General features: G+C 60.5%; 1 protein-coding gene across 8 annotated transcripts; it reads right to left on the minus strand.

The window, feature by feature from the left end:
• Positions 1-26,073, minus strand: PLXNB1 (plexin B1). 8 transcript variants are annotated; one of them, XM_072941204.1, is made up of 39 exons: positions 25,889-26,073; positions 25,678-25,784; positions 21,189-21,241; positions 19,378-20,490; positions 18,480-18,662; positions 18,030-18,158; positions 17,805-17,905; positions 17,384-17,516; positions 16,953-17,109; positions 16,548-16,656; positions 16,365-16,473; positions 15,280-15,963; positions 14,952-15,074; positions 14,636-14,758; positions 14,223-14,316; positions 13,964-14,136; positions 13,657-13,808; positions 12,110-12,215; positions 11,790-11,926; positions 11,310-11,486; positions 10,917-11,088; positions 10,494-10,736; positions 9,588-9,764; positions 9,362-9,510; positions 8,824-8,924; positions 8,518-8,735; positions 8,212-8,390; positions 8,015-8,081; positions 7,673-7,819; positions 6,767-6,935; positions 6,387-6,490; positions 6,227-6,311; positions 5,824-6,008; positions 5,524-5,684; positions 5,282-5,429; positions 3,247-3,311; positions 3,030-3,105; positions 2,009-2,083; positions 1-729 (listed from the first exon to the last, which is right to left on the minus strand). In XM_072941204.1, exons 4-39 carry the CDS (start codon positions 20,482-20,484, stop codon positions 625-627), a joined length of 6,423 nt encoding a protein of 2,140 aa, XP_072797305.1. In that variant the 5' UTR covers positions 20,485-20,490; positions 21,189-21,241; positions 25,678-25,784; positions 25,889-26,073; the 3' UTR covers positions 1-624. The 8 variants fall into 8 exon arrangements, with proteins under 8 accessions (XP_072797305.1, XP_072797306.1, XP_072797303.1 ...); XM_072941205.1 differs by having other exon boundaries at positions 25,641-25,784; XM_072941202.1 differs by lacking the exons at positions 25,678-25,784; positions 25,889-26,073 and adding exons at positions 24,050-24,178; positions 24,879-25,351.
• Between the last annotated feature and the right edge of the window lie 605 nt (positions 26,074-26,678).

Raw genomic sequence — 26,678 nt, forward strand, 5'->3', positions numbered from 1 at the left:
CAGTGTGTTATCCTTTAATGAAGAGCCAGGTCACTGGGGCCACCACTCTCCCCAAGACCCCCCTGCAGCACACGCCCCTCACCACTGGCTGCCTCGGAGGCAAGCTGGCCCTGAGGCAGCCAGCCCTGCTGCGGGGTCCGTCTGCAGCAGCCCAGGAAAGGCATTCATCTCTCGGACCTAGGAACGTGGCAGCAGCAACAAGGCCAGAGGCGGCAGAACTGAGGTCAGGGATGATGGAGGAGGAAGGCGGGACAGACGTGGGGGCTCTCCTCCTTCCTCTCTGGATCCCGCTGAGATAAAGGCCAGTGTTCAGGAACGGTAGTCTCCCCTGGGGCTGGAAGCCCTTAGTCCCCAACTCCCCGCAGACTGACGTCACACAGAGAACGGCCCACAGGGTCACTGGGCTCAGGGAGCGGGCTGAGCACCGCCCCATCCACCTCAAGGCCCTAGGCTGCGAGGGGCGTCCAGCAGGGCCCAGGCCAGAGCCACCAAGAGACTGGGAGCCACCTTCCACTAAGTCTGCTGGGCAGGCACTACAGGTATCTAAGAAGGTGGTCTCTCCCTCATGGTTCCGGGGCTGCCCAGCGGGGGCTGAGGCGACATCAGGCCAGGGCTCGCAAGTCCCTAGAGATCCGTGACCTTATTCTCCACAGCCGCTGCGATCTGCTGGAGCCGATAGCCCAGCTGCATCTTCTGGGCCGTGCCGTCCTCCTCCAGGGCAGTGATGATCTGAAACGCAGAGACCAGCTCGTCGTGGGGAGACCGCCAGCCTCTCGCCTGCTTTTGCCGCAGACTTCCATAGGCCTCCCCTGGCACCGCAGCCAACTGGGGGTAGGAGACCCCAAAACCCCTTGAGCCACCTCATGTCCCCAGGGCCCCCCGGTGGGAGGTGACAATGGCAGCAGAGTGACTGCAGGGTTTAAAGGATCAGTGCGGTGGGGAATGAAGTACTTTACTCAGAACCCAGCACTGGGTAACGAGTGTCACCTCCGCTGATAAAACTGTTTTCGGTGGAGGCCAACCTCACCCACCATGCTGGTCTTCTCCTCACGAACCCTCTAGAAGCCCTACTCCACCCAGCCTGGCTCCCCTGCCCACCAGACAAGAAGCAAGTCCTGAATTCCTACATGCCAAGTGCCAAGCAAGAAGCAGGGACTCAGCAGCCCGCCCTCGGGGGCTCACTGGAGGGAAGACGGGCATGGAGGAAACACGGACAACAGAGGGGCTTGCCACAGGGAAGGGCGGGAACAGAGGGGCTCGCTGGCCACGGGGACAGGTATGTCACCCAGCTCTGCCTCCCACACCAGGGCCCACGCTGCTCAGAGCAAGGCCACAGTGCCTGGACTTTACTTTTGGGCATCACTCCGTCACAAGACTGTCCCCACTCCAGGCATGGACCTCGTGGCAGGCCCCTCACCTCTGAATGGCAAGAGCCACCACATCCCTCGGGCCACACAAATGTCTGGGCAGACGATTCCAGCAGGCACTCAGTGTGCTGACTGGTGGGTGCTCTGATGCTGAGGCCAAGCCCAGAAAGCCCCCTTCACCAGCTCCGTTGTACCCTCGCCTGCCTGAGCCTCTATGCCTGGACCGTCCTCTCTGGCAGCCCATGCAGCCCAGCCAGGCCCACACCCACAGAGGTGGCCATGCACAACACACTGCCACATGCGGACCCAGGTAGAGATCTGAGCAGTGCAAGGTCAGGGCAGAGTAGCAGCCGTGTGCCTGTCCCAGAGCATCCTGCACACCATCTCCAGGCCCTGGTAGATCCCCAGCCCTGCACCACCACCACCACACCCGGGAGCCCTGCTGAGCCAGGATGGGGAAGGCCGTAGCAGGCAAGAGCCCAGCCAATACCAGGAAGTGCACCTCAAAAGCCAACACTTCCAGAGCCCAGGGCCCAGCACCACCCCCACTCTGTGCTTGGGGGAAACCCCAAGGCCCCACACTCGAGTCACAGAGCCAGACACGCTCTCACGTCGTCATGACCACCCCAGGTTCTGCCCACCTGATCATAGTATTTGTTGATATATTTGTAGAGCTCATGCAGGGCCACTCGGGCCCCGAGGTCTCCGGAGTAGTTCTAGGGAGGAGAAGAGACAAGAGTTGAGATAAAAAAGGGGTGCTGCCTGCCACCTGAGGTGGCCCAGGACCCCAGAGAAAGGGATGCGGGAGAAAGAGGGCTGGGTAGTCGAGGAAGGAACAAGGAGGGCCCTGCAGCGGGAAACAGAGCCCCTCCACAGACCAGGGATCCCAGGCCAGGTGTGCTCTCCTGGGACAGGACAGAGCCAAAGGGCCCCCTTTTGTGCACACACCCTGGGTCTGCAGGTTCACCAGGGTCTGGGGTCTCAACTGGGGCCCTGCTTCTCTCACTCTGGAGGCCCCAGCTGCTTCTCAGAAGCTGTGAGCCAGCATAATCCTGTTCTGATCTCACTCAAGTCTTCCCTGAGGTCATATCCAGGCCCCTCCATGGGGACATCTCTGAGCCTCTTCATCAGGACAATGGAATTGGTATCACCTAACTTGTGGCGCTCTTACAGGAATCAAATGAGAAGATAATCAAAGCACGCACACAGAGCAACAGCCCCAAGTTGTAGCTGCTACTGTTGTGATCATCATGGTTTCAGAAACATCGTTTATAAATTCGCAGAGCGTATATCTGGAGGCTGTTTTAGGAGTAGGTGGGGGCATGTCTACATCGCCAAGGAAAGCAGTAGGAAGACATTGACAGACCAACCCAGGCAGTCCTGCGGCTGAATCCCAGCCACCTCGCTGCCTTGGAACTACCGTACACAGACCCCAGAGGGCTGCAGACACCCAAGCCCCTGGCTGAGACAGGTTAGGGAGCAGCCGCCAGGGCAATACCCCTGCTGCTCTGTGATGCGACGGGAGCCCTGGTCTTTACAGAGGCAGTTGCAACACTCTGCTGAGATTCCAAGGGCTTCCCTGCAAAGGAGCACTGTGAAGGGGGCAGGACGCTTGTGGCTGGAAGCCTGTGCCCAACCCAAGCAGCAGAAAGAGGGCCGTACCCGGGACAGCTCGGCCAGGATGGAGTTCATCTCTTGATCACTGGCGGGGACGGTCTGCCTGATGTCTGCGTAGTACCTGCCAGAGATCACGGGTCCGGCAGCCGCGAGGCAAACCAACCCCCTCCTCACCCAACCAGGCCCATGCCTGGGCCCCAGCTGTAAACACCCCCAACTCAGCCACTTGCTCCCCGCCAGACCCAATCCCATTCCCTCGTACCTTTCCACCATCCGTTTGTAACGGGGAATATCTCGAGCGTACAGAAGTTTGTTGATGGGGGAGTCCTGGTGCCAGCAGCGAACAGTGAAAGAGAAAGGATGAGAGCCCGTTAGGGTGACCAGCTGACCCAATTTTCCCAGCACTGTTTTGGTCTAAAACTAAAGTCCCAAATCACATGAACCACCCCCCTTGCTCCCCGGCAACCAGGATGGGTTGGTCACCCCAGCCCATTCCTTCTGCTAAGACCGCCTCCATCCCCATCCCTCCGCCAATGTCCAGTCTCTGCTGTTGGCACCTTGAGCCTCCCCCCACCTCATTCCAAGGTCATCTCAGCTCCACGAGCCTCCACCTAGACACAGCAGGGACCTGGCAGGCAGGACGGGAAGGGTACAGTGCCGTGTGGAGCCCTAATACTGCTTCTCCATGTGCTGTTCATTCCCCCATGTCATCATTTTAAAAATTAGGAAACTAGCCCCCAGATTTAGTTACATTGCTCCAGAACACCTCACTCCTGCGTGGCTGAACTGGGATTTAAAGCAGTCTCTCAGACCAGGGCCCACAGTCTAACACACCCAGACACATCCTCTACCACCAAACTGGGCTCCAATCCTAGCTCAGCCCCAACAGCTGTGGGCAGTACATTTACGTTGTCTGGACCTACAGCCTCATCCTATAGCTGCTGGGAGGGTGAGGCAAGGGCGCGCCACTCCCAGTGAGCAGAACCTGATGCAAGATGCCTGCTTCTTCCCAACTCTCCATGGGCAGCCCTTGGCATCCTGGTTTGCACTATTCCTGAGCTACCCAGGAAGCATCTGAAGTGTTGCCGAAAAGGGGAGGTAGCGTGAAGATCAGGCAAAGAACCCAGACACCACACAGCACACCCCCTGGAGGTGTCCCCTGGCTCTAGGTGTGCCCTGTGGCTCTCAGCTCATTGTAGGCAGAGTAACGAGAGCACACAGAGCAAGAATGGCTCCCAAAAGACAGCACTGTAGAGTAGAACTTTCCATCTTACTTCTTCATAGGATATAGAGGTGGATCTCTCAAGAGGTCCCAGGCCAACTGTGGCCCAGGGGACTGGGCTAAGCAGTCCATTCATGGACCTGCGGAGCCACGGGGCCCTGCCGCTAGGTGCCTGAGCAGTTGCAGTGACCCCGTATCTGTCACAGGACTCTCTAGGTTCTGACTGCTGTGACAACACGCCCCCACCCTCCGAGCTATCAGGTGGCCCCAACCACTTCTCCTTGTGCTTCCCAGCTCCCATGTCGGCACATCCCTCCACACCTGGCCCTCCCTGGACTGCACTGGCAGGCAGACACCTCCACTGCCCTCAGGAATCAAATCCCCCAGGCAGCCTGGGGCTGCTCTGTGATGTAGAACCCATGTCTCCACCAAGAAACCAGCTGGTAACCCAGCAACACCTCGGGCTCACCTCCTCCAAGTCTGAGCTCACCACAGCCAGAGGCCTGGGGAATCACAGGTAACTGCTCCCTGTCCCCCTCACCCCATGTCGCACCCACAGCTTCTGCCCACCCTGTACCCTCTTGTCCCAGCCTGAACTTGGCCACCGCTCGTCCCAGGGACAGCACAGGCTTCCTCTCTGGACTCCAGGCTCCAATCCATCCACTGCATGCTTGCCAGGAGGCTCCACCTAACTCTCAGGTCTGACCACCTCCACCCGGTCCCCAGGCCCTCAGTGGCTCCCTATGGCCCTCGGGGTGAGCCCTGGCCTCCTGCTACACCAGCTAGCACTCTTCGCCCCAGCCACTGCAGGCTGCACTTGTTGCCCTGTCTTAACACTGTGGATCAGCACACGTGCCCTCTGCTCTTGCTCATCCCTGAAGACTAAGGCACGGCCACCTCCTAGGGAGCCCAGGGACAAAGCCTAGCCTGGGGCCTGGCATCAGAGGCCTCCCATATCCTCTTCCTTGACATTCTCAGGGGCGCCTGGACTCTGTGCACACACACAGCACCGTCCATCCCCAGCCTCACTGCCCCATCCCACCCATCCCCTCCGGGTCCATCCTGACTGGCTCACCCGGCCCAGCTTGTGGTCAGCCAGGGTGCAAGCGTCCATGAAGGTCTGTGCAATGACCAGGAGCACTGCATCCATGTTATCCGATGTCTGAACGTCAAACACAAACTGCGGGTTTTTGATTATATTGATCCAGAACCTCAGCGGCAAGCTGCAGGGGGACAGGCGTGGTCGATGAGTGTGCTGTGGGAGCAGGAGGAGACCCTGCACGTATTGGCCCCCCCACCCCACCCCCCACCCCCCACCTGTTGGTCTTCCAGATGTGGACGGTGTCCTGGTCAGAGATGCCGTGCTGCTGCGCCTGGTCGTCCAGCAGGTCAAAGAAGTACTTCACTGCGAGTGGCACGGGACGGCTGGTGCTGAGAATCACCTGGAACAGGTCATCCACAAACTTCTGCAGGGTGCCCTGCGGAGGAAGGGAAGAACCAGAGGTGCGGTCAGCGAGGGGGCCTCAGCCAGCCCCACCTCGGATGCCTCGTGACACCAGGCCTATGCGAGCCCCATACCCTCCCCAAATCCCATTGCCTGTCCCGTCCCTGCCCCACCTTCATGGACAGCAGGCGGGTCAGGTAGATCTCAGGGATGGCCTTGGCTCGTTCGCGCTCCCCGCCCCGAAGGCTGCCCCTCCGAGGCCTAGGTGGCTCCGGCTCCTCGCTTGGCTTCACCAGGTGCCAAGCCCGGATGCCACCCTCGTCCACGTCCTCCAGCATTGGAGTCCCTGTGCCAAGACCTTACAGCTTGTCACCCCTTATCAGGTGTCCCCTGCCCTAGGCCCCAGGGTCCTGCCAACACACGGGAGTGGGCACCTGGTTGAGGGCTTCTCTAGGTGTAAGGGAAGGAGACACAAGCCCACACTGGGGTCTGGAGGACCCTCCCCCATTACTGGAGACTGGGCAGAGCGAGGGTAGAGGACCGTGATGGCAGGGGGTGGAGATGGGTGGTACTCACTCTCTCCAGGGACATAATCCTGGCTTTCCCGAAGAACATGCTTGGTGAGGCAGGGGACGAGGGCCACAGTGGCTCCGTCTGGGACCTGGTAACCACAGCTGGTGACCCCTCCAGCAGCTGTACCCCACCACAGCCCTCCCCCAGCTCCCACCCCTCCCACCTTGTAATGCTGCAGGGTGTTCAGGCGCCTCCACAGACCCTGCACCTCAGAAGTCACGTCCTCGTCAGAAAGAATGAGATGCCCAGCCACCCCAGACCGCCATTCTGCAAGGACAAAGGGCTTTCACAACACCCTCCCTGCAGTGGAACCCTCCTCCACAGGGACACCAGCCCCTCCATCAGGGGCAGCCTCACCCAGTTTCTCCAAAGACCAGAAATAGGGGCCCCTCACCAGGTGAGAGGTCAACCCTGCAGAGGTATTCCACTGCTCCCACTCCCAACATCCCACCTCCCCCGGGTGATAAGCAAACCCCGCAGAGCTAGTCTAGGGCCAGCCTTGCCCCGGGGGCCTCCAGGCCAACCTTCCCTTGCCACCCTCACCAACATCCAGGGTGCGGGGATCTGGCCGCTGGGCAAGAGGCACTCCTTTATAAAGCTGGTCCAGCATCTTCTCCTTGGCCTGGGAGATGGTGTCACAGTCCAGGACCTTCACGGGGACACCCTGGGCTTCTCCTGCTCCAGGGCCCACAGCCAACAGAGCATTCAAGGTCTATACAGGACACGTGGGAGCAGTCAGGGCTCGCGCCATACGTGGGATGAACAAGACGCAAGACCAAGGCCAACCCATGAGAAAGTCACTGCCTCCGACCTCCAAGCACCAAACAGTCCCTCATTTTGTCTTTCCTCTTGCCTGCCTCCCCAGGAACAGGGGCTCCCTCCGCTCTGGCGCCAGCCCCCAGCACAGTGCACTAGTAAGCGTCTGTGGGGTGAGTGGCAGAGGAAACGAGGGAGCACAAGTCCCTGTGAATTCTGATCCCCAGGATCGTTGCTCAGCTGGTCAGACTGAGACACCTGAGGAAGCCCGTGTAAGCAGAGTCCCCACCAGCCAGAGGAGCAGAGCCTGAGGGAGACTTTCCCAAAGGAACTCCACGTGGGCCACTAAAGGGAAAGTGAATCCAGTGGGAAGCAATGGGCAGGTCTGCCAGGGTGACTCCTGGCCTGGCGAGCATAACCACAGCCCTGGCAGGACACGTGGTCAGGCAAACACTCAGGCTCTGGCACAGCAAAGACTTGGACTGGTTCCTGGCAGGGCTGGCTACTCCCCCGACCCTGGCAGTGGCCACCCTGACCCCATCCCAACCCTGGGACCCAAGATCTGGCTCTCAAGCCTCTACCCAGCAGACAGCCAGAAGTCAGGCTGGCTCAAACCAGACACAGACACCCGCACAGTCACATGTGGTCTCCCTCCTCACCCTCATGCATTCACACACGCTCCCCCCACCTCACCAGGGGACGGTACTCCACGTCCTCTCGGAGCAGCCGGTTGTCATTCAGGGTGTATTTGGCTTTGCCAGTCACACTGTCCACCGGGCCCTTGTCCACTTGATGCTTAATTCCACGGAAAAGCATGTACAGAGGCTCTCCTACCGAGTCCTGAGGGAGCGGCAGGCAATTAGGGCCCCTGGGGCAGATGACAAGCCTGGGAAGGAGGTGCTGGGGAAGGGGACAGGATGTAGGGTACAGAAGGCTTAAGGTGACCGAGGACATGCTGGGCAGGGGTGCACAAGCTGAGTGGTTTAGAGTCCCGACTCCCTGGAGGGGTATCCCATCCGCCTCTGCCTCCCTCACCCTCACAAAAGTGTAGAGGCAGATGGACATCCAGTTGGTGAGCAGCTTCTCCACCACGGTCTCTGTCCTGGGATGACACGAAAGAGGAGGGGCGGAGTCAGCAGGTAGGGACACAGGCCCAGAGGGCCTGACACAGCTCTGGGCTCCAGCCATCCTCAGCTGCCTGGCCCCCCGTTGCTCCCGACGGGAACACAGACCTGCGCAGCATCAGCTTGGGGTTCTTGGCCACGTACTGGGCCACCAGGTCACTGAGCAGGGTGCGCAGGATGTCGGTGAAGTACTCAAGCTTCCCATGCAGCGCCACGGTGAGCAGAGATGCCACATAGGCGCGGTCCCGAGCTGAGAAGGTGCGCTGGCTCTCCAGGGTATGGATGAACTGGTGCCAGGGAGAGGGGGCGAGCGGGCAGATTCAGAACTGGAAGGACTGAGAAGGGACGGGGCTGGAGGGTAAGGGGACCCCCACCCCCACCCCAGGAGGGTCCAGATGGGGGTGGGGCAGGCACCTTGGTCAGGAAGAGCTTGCTGTTGAGCAGGTTGGAGAGCTGCCCCAGCCCTTGCTCCACAGTGGGTCGCCTGCTCTCAGGCACACCCAGGTCCCGGTGCAAGGGTGACTCCTGGTGCCCAGGGAAGAAGACCCTCTCAGCATACACCTTATAGTCGAGGAAAGGGATGCCACTGCCCAGAAGGTCACTGGTAAGATCGGTCATCTCAGTCATAAGGTCTGTTGAGCAGAAGAGGCCGGGTTTGGGCGCAGACCGCAGGTGCAGGGAGCAGGCAGAGTCCCGAGCGCGGGGCTGCTGCAGTCTCACCCGTGAATTCCTTCTTGCAGCGGTCCCGCACGCTGCTCTCCAGATTCTCCAGCTGGATCTGCACCTTCTTATAGTCCCTCAGGGCCTGCTTGCTCTTCCTCCTGCTCAGCACCAAGGTCGGGACTGGGAAGGCTGGAACCCTTGCTGGGTCCCACCGAGTCCGGCCTCGGCCAGCATGGTTTCACCCAGCCAAGCCAGGGCCTGGCCAGAAGAATTTAGCCTGTCCCACCCCAGGCAAGTCACATCCGCCCAGGGATCAGCAAACTGTAATAGGATCAACTCTGGCCCCTGGCCTGTTCTTGTAAATAAAGATTTAGAATGCGGCCATTGCTCGCGTGTTTGTACAGTCTGCGGCTGCTGCACTGTAATGGCGGAGCTGAGCTGCTGCCCCTGAGACCGTCTGGCCCACAAAGCTGAAAATAGTTACTCTCTAGCCCTTCACAGGAAGTGTGTGCTGACCCTTGGTCAAGCTTGTCCCTTCCCAATCCAACCACACCCTGCGGCCCACCCTGACCTGACCACATCTGGTGGCACCCACCTGTACATGAGGACAATGATGATGACACCCAGAGCCAGAAGAGAGGTGCCCACCCCCAAGCCCACCTGGGCTGCCATGGGGAAAGGCAAGGGGCTCTCGCCATCATACTGTACGTGGCCCAGGGAGAAGCGCAAGTTCCCCATCTGCACCTGCACAGGAAGCCGCCTGTGAGCACGGGGTCAGCACATGCCCGATGCCTGGCCTGGCCCAGGGCCCACCCACTGACCGTGAATTCAGGCAAAGCGTCCGGTGCCTCACGGAGGGCGTGGTGCCGGGGCAGGGGCTGCTCCACTGGGGGCTCGCAGTACAGGTGGTGCCTGGTCAGTGTCTTCACCACGCAGGGGCCGTCCCCTATCATGGCCACCACCTCCTCCTTGGACATTGCAAGGTCCAGATTTTCCCCCTAGAACACAGGGTAACTGATTGATTACTCAGAACTCTTCCCTAAGGGGAGGAGCTGGTGGTCACTCAGATCCTACCTTCCCAAATGTGGGCAGGATGGTCCTGAGACCCACCTCCAGGAGCAAGGCTGACATCACCTTAGCACCTCTGGCCCTGCTCTGCATGCAGGGGACAGTCCCGGGGATGTCTTCCAAGCTGCCCTCGATCTTTCTCTGTCCCTCTCTATTCTTCTTCAAGTCTTAACTTGTCTATGCGTAAAAGCCTAGAGAATTTAAAGCTGTCCCCAAATCCTGCCCAGTGACCTAACAAAGGGGAGCCCTTGCTGTGTCTGCTGGCCCCCCAGGTGGGTGACGATGGGTTGCCTACTCACAGCCTTTAGGAGTGCCCACCTACTGCCTGTGTCAGAACACACGCCGCCAAGTGCATATCCACGTGAGACAGGTGCCAAATGCACATCAGCCCAGGTGTCTGTGTACCACACCGCCCCACCACCGTGTGTCAAGCCGCTTACATACTGTCATTCAGACACCTGCCATGGACTGTGCTAGGCCACAGGACTCAAGCCCCTGCCAGGTGAGTCAGGAAAGGCACCTACCACCAACCCTGTCAGCACTCGCCACGTCCATCAACCGGCCCTGGCTCTGCTGTCACACCCCCTAACCACACACGGCAGTACAACTTGGCAAAGGGAAGGATTTGGGGGGCCCCTGTGTCCCAGTAGAAGCAGTACCTCCACAGAGAGCACACTCCCAGGCTTGTGCCGGAACGGCGCAGTGGGGTCCTCGGGGTTGAGGGGCTGCAGAGTGGGGTCAGCTTCATAGGAGAAGGGTGTGGGGTTCAGTGTGGCAAAGTCAAAGACCAGGTTGTCAAGAATAAATTCCACACGGACCCAGGGGTCCTCAGGCAGGCCTGGGAGGGCCGGTGTGCGGCACGTGATGAGCTGGGAGGAGTTCACGTGGCAGAGCTCCTCAAACTAGGGCAGGGGGAGGACAGGGAGGGTCAGCAAAGGGGTGCGTAGAAGGGGTCCAGCAAAGACAGGGACATGGCCTCCTTTGGTACCCGCCACCCATGGCTGTTGTCCACAGTATGGGTGAAAGATGAGGTGAGCGACAGCCAGCCCAGTGAAGGCAGAGGGTACCCATGGGGGTCCTACATGAAGGCCACCACAGGAGGCTCCGGGGGAGCATGCTGTCTCCGGGATCACACGGCGCCTCCGCGCAAGCCCCTGGCCCGGCCATGGTGCTCCTAGGGCCACAGTCACTCGGATCCTTGGTGTCTGTACCACATCCAGATTCTGGCCACGGACCCGTATCTCACGTCCTCCACTGGAACAGAATCCATGAGCTGCTTATGATGTTTGTGAACCAAGATTTAGGGCACAGCCCAGTCCCTCACGTTAGCTCAGCCCCAGGCTGAAGCTGCATGGCCCTCCCCTACCAACAGCATGGGAATAGAAATCCCCACATAGAGGCTACAACCCCCCATGTCCTGGAGCTGCAAAGACCTCCCCACTGCATGCCCCGCAGCCATGCCCTTGGCCCAGCACCTGAGGAAGCTCTTGGTGGGGCCAGCAGAGGTGACATTGGGGTCTGATGTGTACTCGAACTGGCTGTGCTGAAGTCTCCGCTCGGTGGCCCCAAACCACACAGCCACGGGAAGTGTGGCGGGTGTCGGGTGTGGGCTGGTCTCACACCGCAGCTGCTCTGCCTGCTGCTCCAGCAGCCTAGGGAAGGGAGGTCAGAGGGGCAGGTGGGCCAGGCCGCCCTGGAGGGGACACCGGAAGGGGAAAGCGGTGATTCCAGAACACGGGACCCACTCAGGCCTCAGCTCACTGCCCTTCAGCACTGACTGCGGTCTCACACGTGACGCTAGAGGCTGCACTCCCACACAGCCCCAGCTTTAAGAGGGTCTGGCCGCTTTCTGACGCAGCCGACTTGGCCTTCCCTGTCTGCTCTCCCTGGCATCCCACCCTCCGTCTTCTCCCTAGAGCCCATGGATCTCTGCAGAATGAGGAAGAGGCCCTCACAAGTGACAAGGCTGGTCTCCAACCACCACTCGGATGTCTTCTAGCCGCCCAGTCAGGAGCTTGGAGCCGTGCAGGGTGAGACTGGTGCCCCCAGCTCTGGGGCCTCGGGCCGGGAAGATAGAATGTACTTTCGGGTCCTGTGGGAAGGGGATAGGGAGGAACAGACAGGCATCAGGCCAGAAACAGATGCAGGGGAAGCTGGAGGCACACACGAAGGCCCCAGGGTGGGGAGCCCCAAGAAGGTGAAACCAGGTGAGCTAGAGAGAGCCCCCTGACGGGGTAGCCCATCGGCAGCTGAGGGGGACTCAGCAGTCAGGTACCTGGTAGGCAAAGTCGTGCTCTGAGACACCGCGTCCTCTTCCTGGCACCTCCACTGTCACAGAGCCTGCCACCTCCTCCCTGCTGGCCTTAGTGATACACACGAGGCTGTGGGCAGAGGGCAAGCTGGGGTGCCAGGTCTTACTGAGGGCCCCTCCAAATGACCTGGCTGCCCTTCCCTGCCCCGCTACATCACGTGGTCTCCCTGCTTCCGAGATCGACAGAGATCCTCTCGCTTCAGAGGAATTCCTTATTGCAAACCAGAAGGTTTTAGCATCTGAGAATTAATACTCGTGGTTCAATCATTCAAGTGCCCCTTGACAAGGAGGAATTTCTCTGCAGGGCACAAATTTACAAAAGCGCCCCATAAGGCTGGTGGTAGGGGTGAGCTGCTGAGCTAATGAGTGGGCCTAACCGGCCGCCATTACCTCATGCACAGCACCACGTGCAAAGTGGCGGAAACCTTGAAATCTTCATGGAAAAAAAAGTTCCCGAAAACCTCTAGTCGGGTCTGGGAATGGATGTGAAGGGAGAGTGAACAATTTAAGAAATGCTGGTTCTCAGCCAGGAAACAGAAGCTCGGGGCAAATTAATTCCCAGAATGTGAAGCCTACGGTGGCTCGCCTCTGTGCCATTGTCACGGTCACTGCAAAAGCCCCGAGGAAACAGAACAAGTGATGTGTAAACTACCAGGGAGAGGCTTCAGCTGGACTGTACTTTTATCACTTTATAAATCAGTTTAGCAATTACTTTAGTCTCGTGGTTCTAGAATCGTTAACAGTCTAGACAGTCACCTCCAGCTCTCAGTCATAACATGTTTGGGGGAAACAACATACTCTAGCAAAGTCTTACGGAAAATACAAACTCTGGGGCCCCAACACAGGCCTACCGATCCAGACCTCTTGTTGGGGAGGTCTAAGGACTTGTTCTGGGGGGTTTGGGACAGGCTCTCCAGGTAACCCTGATATTCGGCGGGTTTGGGACCTGCTACCTGCAGGTGTCTTCTTGGCCACGCTGGCAAGTGTGCATGCACCTTTGGGACCCTGCAACTGCCAGTCAGGTTATGATGTCCCAGAACCTCCATTAACCATGAGCCCTGGGACTGGGGGACAAGGGACTGGACAGAGGGGCCTGGCACTCAGCAAGTCTACCCACTGAGGCGCCCACCCAAGGCAGTGTGTGGGGAAGGGTCAGCGGGTGGGAGGGCCAGCCTGGGGCCAGCTGTCTAGGATATGAGGATCCTGCTACCACAGCTACGTCCAGGAACGTAAAGCCAGGTGACAACAGCTAGGTGGAGCCAGGAAGCAGAGTCACCTATCAGCTCTGGGCAGTGACTGAGCTCCAGGCCAGGAACCTGCAGGTCTGTGCATGCAGCCAAGGTAAGTGCTCCGGGCCCTCGATGGCAACCCCAGCCCTGCAGCACTAGGACCAGAACCAAGGAAAAGGGGACACAGGAGCACAGACAAGTAGTGGGGGGGTGCCCTGAGCAGGAAAGCCAGCCGTGGAGCCCAAGGGGTGTCCCCTGCTCCTGTTGGTCCAGCTCACTCACCTGCTGGACACCTCGTACTCCTGAGGGTCCACAACACAGGGCACTCCAGCCACTCTGACAGTGTCTTGCACGTCCTGCACATGTTGGCCCAGGTTGGAGCCCCTGATGGTGACACGGGTGCCTCCGTCTATAGGTCCAGTCAGAGGTTCCACCTGTTCCAGGACAAGGACAGCTCAAGGACAGCTCACCTCCACTCACCTGTCCCCCTGGCAGCCCAGAGAGACAGCCCCAGCCTCCTACCGCTTGGCCCCCTAGACCCACAGCAGCCCCCATCCCCTCCAAGGGACGTGCCAGCGTTTCAACACACCGAGTGGATGAGGGGTGCCGGGCACTGGGAGACCACAGCCTCAGCCTTGCCACAGGCCTCCCGGGCCACACACCGTGGACGCTCCCCCTTGCACCACACACACCCATACTGGGGCATGGCGGTTTGGCAGCGGCTGCAATCCTCATGTCCCACGGAACAGTCATAGAGCACCACTGGGGATGGCAGAGACGAACATGAGAGGCAGGCCTGGAAGAGCCCCGTTGCCACCAGCCAGTACCAGCAGCCCCAGGTCGCTCACCATGCAGCCCATCCACACTGTCCACACGCAGGTGGCCGGCCCGACGCAGAAACAGCCCTACACGGAGCTCTGGCTGCAGAGCCTCATAGCTGAGCTGGAGAAATGGGAGTGGGGTCAGAGCCAGGGGCTGGGGGAGGCACCAGGCCTGGGGAGGGCATGGTCAAGAGAAAGGACCAAAATGACTCATAGAAACACAAGCCCAGAGGTCAGAGCTGGGACACAGGACCCCATGGGGTACAGGGTCAGAGGTAAGAGACTGGATGTAGGACCCCATGGGGCACAGGGTTGGAAGTCAGGGATGGGATACTTGGGATCACAGAGCACAGGCTGGGTTAAGTGTGGTGCAGCCAGCTGAGGTCAGTAGCCAGCCCGTGCCAGTGTACCCTTGCCCACCCAGGACTCATGACCTGTACCTGGTGCGTCTGACATGTGACATGGCACCGGGTGTCTGGAGGCGGCTCACACTCGACCCGGGCCTCAACCAAAACCTCGTGCCCCTCCAGCTCCATCACACACTCATTGTCTCCTGGGCTATCCTGGGTGCAGAGGACACAGCTGTGTAGGCGGCTTCAGGAGCCAGGCCTGGTGAGCCCCGCCAGGCCCCCAGCACAGTCCCTGGGTTGGGACTGAGACTTGAGGCCATGCCCTCCACCTGCTTCCCAGGGCTCATACATAATTTGCCAACAGCCAAGGAGACTACAGTGACCCTTGCAAACAGGACACACTCACCTGGAAGAGGCGGAGGTTCCTGCCCAGCAGCCGGATTTCTCGCTGCACATGGACTGGCATCAGCGTGGAGCCCTGAACGCTCTCCACACAAGGGCAGGAGCCTGCCCCCCAGTTCACCTCCTCCTGCAGGCACCAAGCATGAGGCCGTCTATGGAGCCCACCCATCCCCTCAGCCTTTTCCCAGGCAGAACCCCATTGGCCAGGCCAGCAGAAGGCGGTGGACCTCACCCTCCCCCAGATCCCTTCCCTGCAGAATCGCAATGTGGACAAGGAGCTGCATCTGCCCCAATCCCCTCCCCCGAGGCCTCCTTCCTGGGCTGGGCCTCACCAGCTCCCAGAGCCTGGGGGTGTCAGACTGGTAGTCGAGGCTGGACAGGAGGATGAGGGGGGCGGGAGGGCCCTCGTGCTCAGCCGAGTCTCCATCACCTGAGAGGAGGGTGGAAGTGGAGAAGGCGGGCGTGTCACCCCCCGTCCACTCGTCCGCCTCGGGCAGCTCGCCGCCTTCTCTCAGGAGCCAGTCCAGAGCGGGTTTCGTGGAGCCAGTGGCCCCTGGGAAAGTTGTGGCGGGAGCAGTGCCGGGGGGCTGGTCCAGGGGTACTGCAGAGGGGAGGGCCTCAGGGCCAGGCTCTGCAGGGACAGGGGGCAGTGCTGCCACATCTGAGGGCGATGGGTGGGAGGCCAAGAGGTCCTCGGATGTGGCCATGGGTCCGAGGGCCGTAGGGGCAGGGACAGCAGTTGCAGGTCCATCATGGGGGCTGGGAGAAGGGTCCTCAGAGAAGGGTGTCTCTGTGGAGGCCGAGGCAGGTGTGGGGCTGGAACCTGCCCATGGCCCCCAGGGACTGAGCAAGGAAGGCCTGGCCCCAGGGGGGACATCCGAGGCTGAGGCTGTAGAAGGAGCCCCAGGCTCCAGGGGAAGGGTGTCAGGAGCTGGGGTGACCGTGGCCTTGGGGGCTGCGGGTGGGAAGGAGGTGGGTGCATCTCTTGCAGGAGAGGCTGGGGAGAGAAGCGGGCTCTGAAGGGGGAGGCAGAGAAAGACAGGAAGGGCCACTCAGCAGGCAGGCGCGGGAGCAGGCGGCAGGCAGGCAAGGGTGTGTTAAGAGGAAAGGAGACCAAGGAGAAGAGAAACAAAAACAGCCCATTAATTCTCCGAAGGGGAATGGGAAGGGGGAGGGCAGGCTCCAGGGGCATCTGCGTTGCACAAGGCCCAGACCTCCCTGCCTCTCAGCTACAATCGTCCTATCCCGAAACAGGTGGGACGTCCACAGCCGTCCTCCAGTTAGTCCGTCACATACAGCAGCTCAGGTGCTCACAACAGAGCACACAGGGCAGACACATAGACCTTGGGCCATCAGAGGAACCCTCATGACGGGGACCCCAAACCCCCCGCGGGGCCCGGCCGGGAGTCAGGCTCACCTGTTGGCTAACCACCATGGGCCCGGCATCACACGAGGCCTTGTGTGTGCACAGATGCTGCCAGACACACCAGTTACACCCCCAGTGGCTGCTCACGCAGGCCTGGCACCTACACAGAGCACAGCCATGGGGCAGGGGTCTCCATAGGGCGGCCCAGGGCTGGGGTCGGGGTGAGGAACTCACTGTGCAGACGGCCGGAGCTCGGTGACTGCCACACAGTCATAGAAGGAGAGGGAAGCCTTGGCAATCACAACTGCACCTAATCTGAGCTCCACACTCACGGAGATGTGATCTGCAAAGCAGGAAAGCGGGCCAGGGCTGAGAAGTGGGGAGGGGCATTCAGACCCCGAGAGACCACCCACGGTGGGCTTAGCACCCCCAAATGGAAAGGGCACCCAGGATCAGGAAAGACAGTTCACTGGGTAGAAAATGGGGACTTGAGAAGACTGGGGACTAGAGGGGGAAAGAGAAAGGCATTGCTCCAGGGCCCTTTGCCTGGGTTCACACCTCTCCCAGATCACACCCTTGGAGCAAGATGGGAGGAGGGTGGGGCTCCCAGGCCCTGGGCTGGCTCCTTCTCTCACCCACCGGCTCCTCTTGGCAGCACTGGGGCCTCACTAGGGTCGGGGGAGGGGCACATCACACCAGAACTGGTCAGCAGGGCAGGACTCTGGTACTCCTCAAAGTGGCAAGAATAAGACTCCCCCAGCCCCAGGGGTGGCAGGTCAGGTACTGACAAGAAAATCTGCCAAGAGACACCAGGATACACTGTTGGAGCCACTGGGCAGCACATCAGGCTCAAGTTTATGGGCTCCCAATGTGGGCAGGCACCAGTGGCCCCAGCCCCCAAGCCTTCACAAACCTCCAGCCCGGGTTAGTAACTGATGGAGAAAGCACAGCCCCAAGATAAACGGCCTGGGCAAGGCCACTTAGTATCTGATGCATCTGACACCAAAATCCAAGGTCTCAACCCATTGCCAGAGCCCTCCCGGCCAGGGCCCCGCCTTTCTGGTCTTCACCTCCCTCCTCTCCTCTCGGCTGATGTTAGCGGGACTCAAGGCTGCTACTCGAAGACAACCCAGCTCAGGCTGGAAGCTCCACAGCCAGCGCTCTGGGCCTTGGCCCCGCGAGCACTCAGAACGGCGGCTGCACCTGGGCAAGAGTGACCAGAGTCCATCTGTGACCCTCTGGGAACCACTGGCAGCTCATGGGACAGGGACATCTACAATCTTGGGGACCTGGGTAGGATGCTCAAGGGGGTCATGACATGCCTGGCAAGTTGGGGTAAAGGACAGGAGCGAGGGTAGGGGATTGGGGGATCCGGGGGTCAGGGGTTGAGAGCCAAGGACCAGGAACCATGGATGGGCAGGAACACTGAGGGCATGAGGTTGGGGTGAGGGGTGGGGCTGGGAAAGAAGCTGGGGTCAGTGGGGCACTGACCTGCCAAGGAGCACACACCACCCACAGTATGGGTCCCTGTGGGCCAGGCAAGACTCACAGTCCAGGTGCTGAGCACAGGAGGCCACAGGAACCTTGAGAAGCTACGGCAGCAAAGAGAACTTGAGGCCAGCCAGCCAAACACCAGTGGCTCTACCACCAGGGGCTCCTCTGGCCCGCCCAAGGCCCCTCCCAGCAGCCATGCCCTGGTTGGCAACTGGCACTCACTGTGCTCTGGGTCATGACATACAGATGCTCGAAGGCCCCATCAAAGATGAGGTCTCTGCTTACTGCAGACCCCTGCTGGATGCTCTGTGTGGAGTACGGGTGGCCATCACTCCCCAGGCCCAAGTAGACCTAAGATCAGAGACCACAAGGTCTGAGGCCCAAGGCCCTCTTCCCTCATCGCAACAAAATAATTCACAGATAGAATTTCATACTAAGTAGTACAGGCGAGACCACCCAGCCCTGGGGTGGGGTTTGGGGTGTCACACATAAACACCACCCAGCCACAAAAAGAGGAGCAGAGGTCATCTCTCCCAGCCTGGAGCCCGGGTCACATCACAGATCCCACATCCCAGGCCCGGGGTCACAAGCGCAGCTCTGCCCAGTCTGGGTCCCCAGTAGCCTGTCCCCTCTAAATTCTGGGGCAGGGCCCAGTACCTCCAGTGGACTCACCCTATGCAGCTGTCCCTGACTGTCACCCAGAAAAGCAATGGTGTGTCCATCTTCCACGGTGACTGCCACAGCTGTTAGCTGAACCCCTGGCCACTCCAGAACTGGCGTGGCTTCCAAGGGGACACGGCTGGCCATGGGGCTGGGCGTGTGGTCTGAGCCACAGGGATAAGCATCCAAGGTGTCCTGCAGGCAGCAAGTAGCACAAGCAAGGCCCTCCCTGGACAACCTCCTCTGGCCCATCCTCCCTGGACAACCCCATCCACTCCCCAGCCTCTCTGCCAGCTCTCAGCTCCCCTACAGCTGCATCCTTAGGCCTGCTTATATCCAGCTGCCTCAGTCTGCAGCAGCTCCCTCCCCATTTCTTGATCCCCACCTGTCTGGGACCCATTTTTTTTCCCATCCCTGGCCTGTGCTCAGCCGTCTCCTGGACCACTTGTCCAAAGCCTCTTACAGTTTTTGCATCCACATCTCCAGGTCCACTCACCCGGGTCCCCTCCCACCTCTCACTGACTCGGTCCCCCTACATGTGACTTCTTCCCTTTTTATCCATCCTGAGGCTAGAACAAAACAAGTCTCAACCTCACCTGCTTCTCTCACTCAAGAACCTCAAACAGTAGGTTTCATCCCCCTCCCATTCTTTGTCCCTGCCCCATACCCTAGAACCTGAAATGTCCTCAGTCCACCTACACAAATACCATCCCTTCAGAGCCCAGTCCAAGCCCACCCCTGCACAGCTGGCTCCTCTGTCCCCCTAAATGCCATTCTTACCATAAGGTACCCCTCCATCACCCAGACACAAAGGAATCACTTAACATTGGTTGACCTGATCACCCTGGCAGTAAATGCCTGGCCAGTAGCCTCAGAGATGGGGAAAGACTGGGGCGGTGCTGGGACTCACCACGGGCAGCTGTGCACAGTCAGAATTGACATCATACTCGATGTAGGCCACCTCAGCCCCATCCTCAGCGCGGCCCTCCCGGGTGTAGCAGGCATCGCGTGTGCGATTAGCAAGGCGGTCCACCTCATCCAAGGGGAAGGCACAGAGGGCAGAGGCTCCAGATGCCCCGGCAGCTGCCGATGGGGGCCGGCCCACAGTGGGGGGAGCAGCTGAGGAGAAGGCTGCAAAGAGCACCTCCCCCTGGGCCACCTCCGAAGACGTGGCCACTGCTGCAGCCTGAATCAGCCCATAGCGGCCCCCCTGACAGGCCAGAGGTAGCTCCACATAGGAGTAGTAGTGCTGGTCCCGGAGGCACACGCGGGACACATAGGCACGAAAGGCTCTAGACTGAGCCTGTAGGTCCCGTCGGAGGAACAGGAAGTAGGCGCTGGCCCCACGCGCAAAGGCGCTCACAAAGTGGTGGCTGTACTCGGAGAGGCGGCCCACGGCCAGCTTGGCCGTCTCCTCGTACGAAAAGGCGGCCTGGGGGTCCACTGGCCGTAAAGCTCGAGTCGTGATGGGAGGAATGCCACCCCCCACACCCCTACTGGTATAGCCCCGCCCCACAAACAGGAGGGGCTCCCCAGCGGAGCCCTGGGCCACCAGTCCCACGGTGCTGACGGCAGGGTCATTGGCAGCCACGTACTGGGTGTCCCCAGGCCGCTCTGGCCGGAGCAGCAGCTGCCCGAGCTGCCCTAGGCGCCGCTGCTCACAGACTCCCTGGTGCACACTGCCACACACCACCAGGGCCCCCGGGCTCACCAGGAGCAGCTGGTTCAGGTTGTTGGTGGGCTGGGCCTGGGGACATTCATCAGGCATCACAGGCGGCAGACAGTCCCTGCTGTCTAGCACAGGGCCAGTGGACACAGTGGCCTCCAGCTGCAGTTCAGGGCTCAGCTGGAACAGGAAGTTGGTGGCCCCTAGGTAGAGGGTGCCTGAGGCAGGATCCCGTGCCAGGTGCTGCAGATGCGTACCATTGGGAGTGAAAGCAGCTGGTGGAGGGGGCTGGAGGGTGAGGACCCACCCGGCCCAGAGCGCCTGGAGAAGAGCTGGGCCGAGGGCAGGCATGGTCACCTGGCAGGAAGAGAGGTCGAGTGGGGCTCATGTGGCCACCTGAGCACTATGGGACCACTGGTGAGGGACAGAACTGTGACACTGTCAAGGTGCCCCTCCTAACCTGAGGCAGAGGAGCAGGGAGGACCAGGCTTAGACAACACTGTGGTTAGGATGGCCCCAGGACCACACACTAGCAACAGGTCAGGAGAGACTTTCCCAGAAATTTCAACGCTGCCCGTTTTTGGCAAGAATTACTCTCTCAGGAGATCTGCACCCCACCCCCATTACCCTGCCCTATGTCACCATGGGGTCTGAGGGTCAGGGGCTAGAAGAGCAGAAACATGGGAAACACCCCATCCCTAAGGACAAGGCCTAGAAGGGGCAGGAGAGCAGGGGATGAGAAGAAGGGACCCAGAACATCAAGAAGGGAGAGGCCCCCTGTGCACACATGTCAGTTTCCTGGGCAGAAGGGAGGGCAAGGTCCCATGGGTCACCTGCCTGTAAGAGTAGGGCAAGAATGGGATGAAAGACCTTTTAGGCCAAGAATCCAAAGAGGTAGTAACCACAAACCCAAAAGGCCAGAGAAAAGAGGGGAGTTGAAGGGGGTTAAGGCTGCTAGGGACAGGGCCTGAAAGGTTGGACCCCACCTTGCAGCGCCCTCAGCAGAGGTGGGAGTCACACTGCTCCCAGACACCTACGTGTGAGGTCAGGCTCACCTGGCAGGGCCGGCTGGATCAGGAGACAGCAGCATGACCTGTGTGAGAGTCACCTAGCCAGAGAGAGAGAGCAAAGCATGAAGCTGGGGGCTGGGCTGCAAGCCTGTGGGAGCCCTGGGCTCCCCACGTGGAGGCAGCAGAAAGGTCCCCCTCCGCGCTGCCCAGTCTGCTGGTGGAGCTGGGCCCAGCCTGGCCTTAGGCCACCAAACACATTCCACAGGGGACGTCTCCTCAGAGCCCACAGGGAGGGGGAGGGCAGCAGAACCAGGCAGCCTTGGGGCCTGGGAAAGGGCAGCTGGGAAGGAGCCCCTGGCTGGCAGGGCCCAGTCAGGCCCCCACCTTTGCCCTGTCCCCCCCGAAGTCCCTTTCTCTCCCATTCTCACCCTCTGCCCAAACTGCCTTCTCAAGGCCCCCAGGTACTCACCGTCCATGTAGGACCAGGGCTAGCTTAGCCCAAGCCACCAGCGCATAAGCAGATACGTGCTCGCACACACCAAGCACACCACCCATCCTGCATGCACAGCCCCACACACAAACACGTGGGTGCATGCACACACAGATGCATGCACATACAACCTGCACACACAACACGGAGACACATACCCAGAAACAGGGAGACACCCCACCCGGACACACTATCCAGAGACACATCCAGAGACAACCTCCTTACACACAGAAACATGCACTCCACACAGGCAGTCACACCCACCCACCAGAGAGACACACCACCAGCCACATTCAGACCCCATACAGACACACACCCACTTCCCTGGTTTGAGCCCTAAGTCCCAGAGCTGTTGTGGAAGCCAGGCCATCTCCTGCTATTTCCTCTCCTGCAGGTCAGAGTAGAGCCAGGGCTGGGGGGTGGGAGGTGGGGGTAACCCTAGAGGAAGTCACCATGCCCAGCTGTGCCCCACACCCCCAGGACCTTCCCAGACCTTAGACACCTGCTCCCCTCACAGACCCCTTTTTGCAAGCCCTCCCTGAAGCCTGTTGGGACCAGGAAACCACAGCAACACCACTTTCCCCAGCCAGAAGCACCAAGGTTGGCAAAGTGCTGGGACAGGCCGTGCATCGCAGGCTGGGAGACACTTCCCCGATGTGCCTGAGCCCAGGCCACATTGCCCAGTCCCTCCTGCCACCCAGCTGCCAGTCTGCCTATGTATAGTGTCCAGCAGGCTTCCCTGGGACCAGGTTGGCTCTTCCCATCAAGCCCCCTCCCCAGGGTGCTCCTGAGACTGCCCCAGAGTGAGCAGGGCTGGGGCTTGGAGGAGAGTCCAGCAGCCTGGTGGGAGCTGTGGAGCTGTGGCCACAGCCTGGCTGGGCACTGCTCCCAAAATAGCTTGGGGGTTTCCATTTTTAGTGTGCAGAGAACAGGGCCGCTCTATGGGAGCAGGAACAAGGCAGCCTCTGTTTGCCATGGAGGGGGCAGGAGGAGGGGGCGGCAGAGAGAATCGTGAACCCGGTGAGAAGCCCAGGACTTCAGCAAGGCCAGGCTTCCCAGAAGGCCCCCCACCTGGTTTCCAACAGATGGGGGAGAAAGTTTCCTCTTCTGGGAAGACAGGGTCTGCCTGAGGAGGGCAGAGGCCACCTCCTGCCCTCAGCTACTGCTCAGTCTCTCCAGCAATTACCCGCCAAGGGATGCGCTTGGGCAGAGGGTCTACCCCTTCATTCGCTTACAAACATTTGTTCAGCGCCGACTTCGTGCCAAAGTTCTCCAGCCCTCAAGGGGCAGCAACCAAAACACTCCCCGAATGTAAAAACACAACTGGGTGGAGTGATCCACAGGAGGAGAACGGGCAGGATCAGAACAGCTCCTGGCCAGTCCACAGAGGAGGCAAGAGGCTGCCTGCTCTGGGAAAAGCATCAGGCTTGTTTAATCACTGAAACAGGGCCGAGCAACCCTGGCCCTTCCCCACATACCATGGGTGGGAGGAGGAGGAAAAGAAGGGCAGTGACATTTTCTCCTCCTTATTGGCCACATGTATTTCGCTTAACCTCTAGCACAGGCCACAGAGTCACCCCAGCCTCTCCAGCCTACCCCTTCCCACCTCAAGGGAACTGCAAGCAGAATCAGAGTACATCCCTTCCGCCCATCTCTGAGGCACCCCAGGGCCTGAAGGATAAAGGTCAGCCCCTCCAGTCCACACTCCCATCAGATCCAGGCCAGTGCTCCCCCACAAATGCTCTTCGTTCCTGCCAGCCTGAACTGCGGGCTGTTTCACACTCCTCTGTGCCGCCACAGGGGCTGTTCCCACTGCCTGGAATGCCCACTCCCCCTCTTTCCCATTAAGCCTCCCTTGTCCTTCCAGACTCCTGAGGAGCCCACTTCGTGTGGTGGATGGGATGGACATCCCAGCCTCTACCCTGGTGTGCCTGGTAACTCCGCCTTGGGCTCTCTGAGCTTCCAATTTCCCACTTGTAGAATGGGAGGCAGGACTGCTCTGACCATTCGGGACACCAAGAGTATTCTCCCTGTTCCATGCTCCCACTTTGAAATTGAAGCTCCCTGAAGGCAGATAATGTGGGTTTCAATTCAGAAGCCCCAGTAAACCCAGGACAAACCTCAGCACAGAGCAGATGCTCCTTGCATGTTGAAAGAATCCTCATTTTACAGTCAAGGAAATATAGTCAGGGGAGATAGGGGGCCCACAAACCTCTCCAAACCACCTGGCCCCTTGAAGGACAAAGTGTCAGCCCCACTTTTATTAATGACCAAGCCAGAGCAGATTGAGAGAGCTGGTCTGGAGCCAGGCCTCTTGTCCCCAACTTACACAGCTAAGATCTTTGGCCCACTCCCCACATTTCAAGCCTAGCTCTGCCTGTGCCTAGGTCTACCCTGAGATCTCTTCTGGGCCCACCTTCCTCTGGACCTCTTCAGCAGGGCCCATGGCTGCCCAACTTCTGTCTGCAAAGAGCAAACATCTCTCCCTGCCCTCCTGAGGCTGTCTTCACCACTCAAAGGAGCTCCTAAGCTCTGTCCTTCACACCTGAAGATAGGAAATAAGGGCTGAGATAAGAACTAAGTCAAGGGGATTAGTGGGAAACTGGCCTTTTTCCTTTCCACCCCACTGCTCCGCTCCCAGGGGCCACCCAGAAGTTACTCATTGACAGCGCAGGAGCACAGTGCTTGCCCAGCTGTCCGTGCTGAGGTGGGGTGGGGAGGCCACCATTTACAGGCACCGGTGAGGACTCAAGGAGTGCTTATCAATCACCCACCGGCTGTGTACAGAGGTGGAGACTCCCCTTCTCAGGTGTGTGTGGCAGGGGGCTCACAGTCTGCCTTTGTCAGTCGCGCCGAGCGCAGCCTGGAAGGGCAGTCACTACAGAGGGAAAGCCTCGACCTCCGCACCGGCTCTTCTCCAACCCTCCTCCCTCCTCCCGGGCAAGGACCCACCAGTGGTCCTGGGAGGGCGGGGAAGAGGCTGGCCGGTCCCCGGCTGAGGCGGCGGCGAGGAGGGGGCGCGGAGGAGCAGCTCCACCTCCTCTGTCTCCCAATCGCGTTACAGGCGGAGCCGCCAGAGTTTCCCTTCGCGCGGAGAAGTGTGGTCCCAACTCTCAGGACCGAAGCCGCCCACCACTCACCCGGGGTGCCCCGACCCGGCGGCATCGAGGTTCCAGGCCCTTCCGCCCCGGGGGCGCGCCGCTTCGCCCCGGCCCCACCGCCCCGGCCCCAGGCCCCGCACTCACCACCCGGCCGGGCCCCGCAGGACGAGCGCGCCGAGGCGGACGCCGGCCGCTCCGGGCTCGGGATCTGCGCGCGCCGGCCTCGCCCCCCCGCGGTCCCCCCCCCGGAGGTGGGTCTGGCGGAGCCGCAGCTGTTACCCGGAGACCGAGGGGCGGAAAACTGCGCCCGCTGCCCGCCCCTCCCGCCGCGGCGTTGCCACCGCCGGGAACAAAGAAGACAAAGCCGCGTCGGCCGGGCCCGGCTCCGCTCCTTCCCCCCCTTCGCCTGCCGGGCCGCCCTCCCCCCGCCCGCCGCCCAGGCCAGGCCGGAAGCAGCCGGGAGAGCCGGGTGCGCGGCCCCGAGCCGCCGGGGACCCCGCATTCCAGCCCAGCGGGCTCGGCACTGGCCGAGGGCGGGGGGACTCGACCCCTCCCTTGCCGGGGGGCAGGCTGCACCGCGGCGGTAGCCAAGACAACCAGTCGGCAGCGGGAGGAGGGTGAGGAGCGGAGCCCCGAGGGCGGTCTACCCAGCCCCGCCCCGCCCCGCCCCGCCCCGCCCGCAGCCTCACCTGCGCGCCGCGCGGGAACTGGAATCGAGAACTTTCCAGGATGGGAGGGGTTGGAGGGGGAGGGGGATCCCCTTATACACCCCCAGGTGTGGTGGTGCAGCTCCTGGGCCTCTGCCTGCCAGCACCGGGTGGACCCATGCTCCTCACCTGCCCCGCCTGTTCACTAATCACCACCCCCGCTCTGCAGCGCCCCAGCTCCCTCTTTCCCGTCCAGTACCTTGCTCCTGTGGTCGTCCTCCTCCAACTTTCTTTACCTGAACTCCTAGGCGCCGCGTTCCTTCCCACCGCAGCCGGTCCTGCCAACCGGCCCCACTCCAGGACTCCCAAACAGCCAACCTCTCCTTCCGGCCCCCACCTCGGGCTGTGCGGGAAGAGTGCAGGCTTTGGGGTTGGGCCTGGGTTTGCGCCATCACTAAGCCAAGTAACTTGACCCCTGCCCCCAAACACACACGCCCATTTGCTCACCGCCAAGTGGAGGGGATACCACACCTAGCCAGCTGTTAAAGGAGGGCTCTCCGCTGCAAAAAGTGCACAAGCAAGGGCACATTTCCTTCCTTTCCTCCCAGACCTGGACCTGGACCCACCCCAAGCTGAGAAGCCTTGGGCAAGTCTGGACTCCCTCACCAGTAAATACCTGGGCCTTAAGGAGGAACAGCTGGGGGGTCTCTCCCGAGGCCCAGGTGTGCCCTTTACCAAGCCCTTCCCACCCTGCCTAGCCCTGCCCTGCCCGTGGCAAACACAGGAGCCTAGCTCACCCAATTAGGATTTTTGGAGGACTCTGGCTCAAGGCCCTGGGGACAGCCTCCTGGGAGGCACAGTATGTCACGCACAGATCACCCTGGAAGCCCCCAGAGCCTCCACATTCTCAATCAGAAGATTCATCCACACTGGCTACTGGCCGAAGAGCTAAACCACAGGCACCTTCTTCCCACCTGCCCCTGATCAAGTCTGCCTTCACTCTCATATACCCAACTCCACCTTCCAAACTCTCCCTCCTCAACTCCTCGAGTTGCTCCCTTTCCTCCACCCTCTCTTCCAGCACCTGGGTCCTGGCACTCAGCACCTCATCTGCCCCAGGATGGCACCCCTGCCCCAGTTCCCTCATCCCTGGCCTCTGGACATCAGAGACCCCTGGCGCCTACCTGGCACGCTGGGTCCTCCACCGCATTCTCTAACCTTATGCTCCCCAACTCCCCATACCCCTCACCACTTCAGCCAAGCCGATGTGCCCCAAGGCCCTCACCCACCTTGTCTC

This window comes from Vicugna pacos, chromosome 17 (genome assembly GCF_048564905.1).
Source record: "Vicugna pacos chromosome 17, VicPac4, whole genome shotgun sequence".
NCBI classification, from domain to species: domain Eukaryota; kingdom Metazoa; phylum Chordata; class Mammalia; order Artiodactyla; family Camelidae; genus Vicugna; species Vicugna pacos.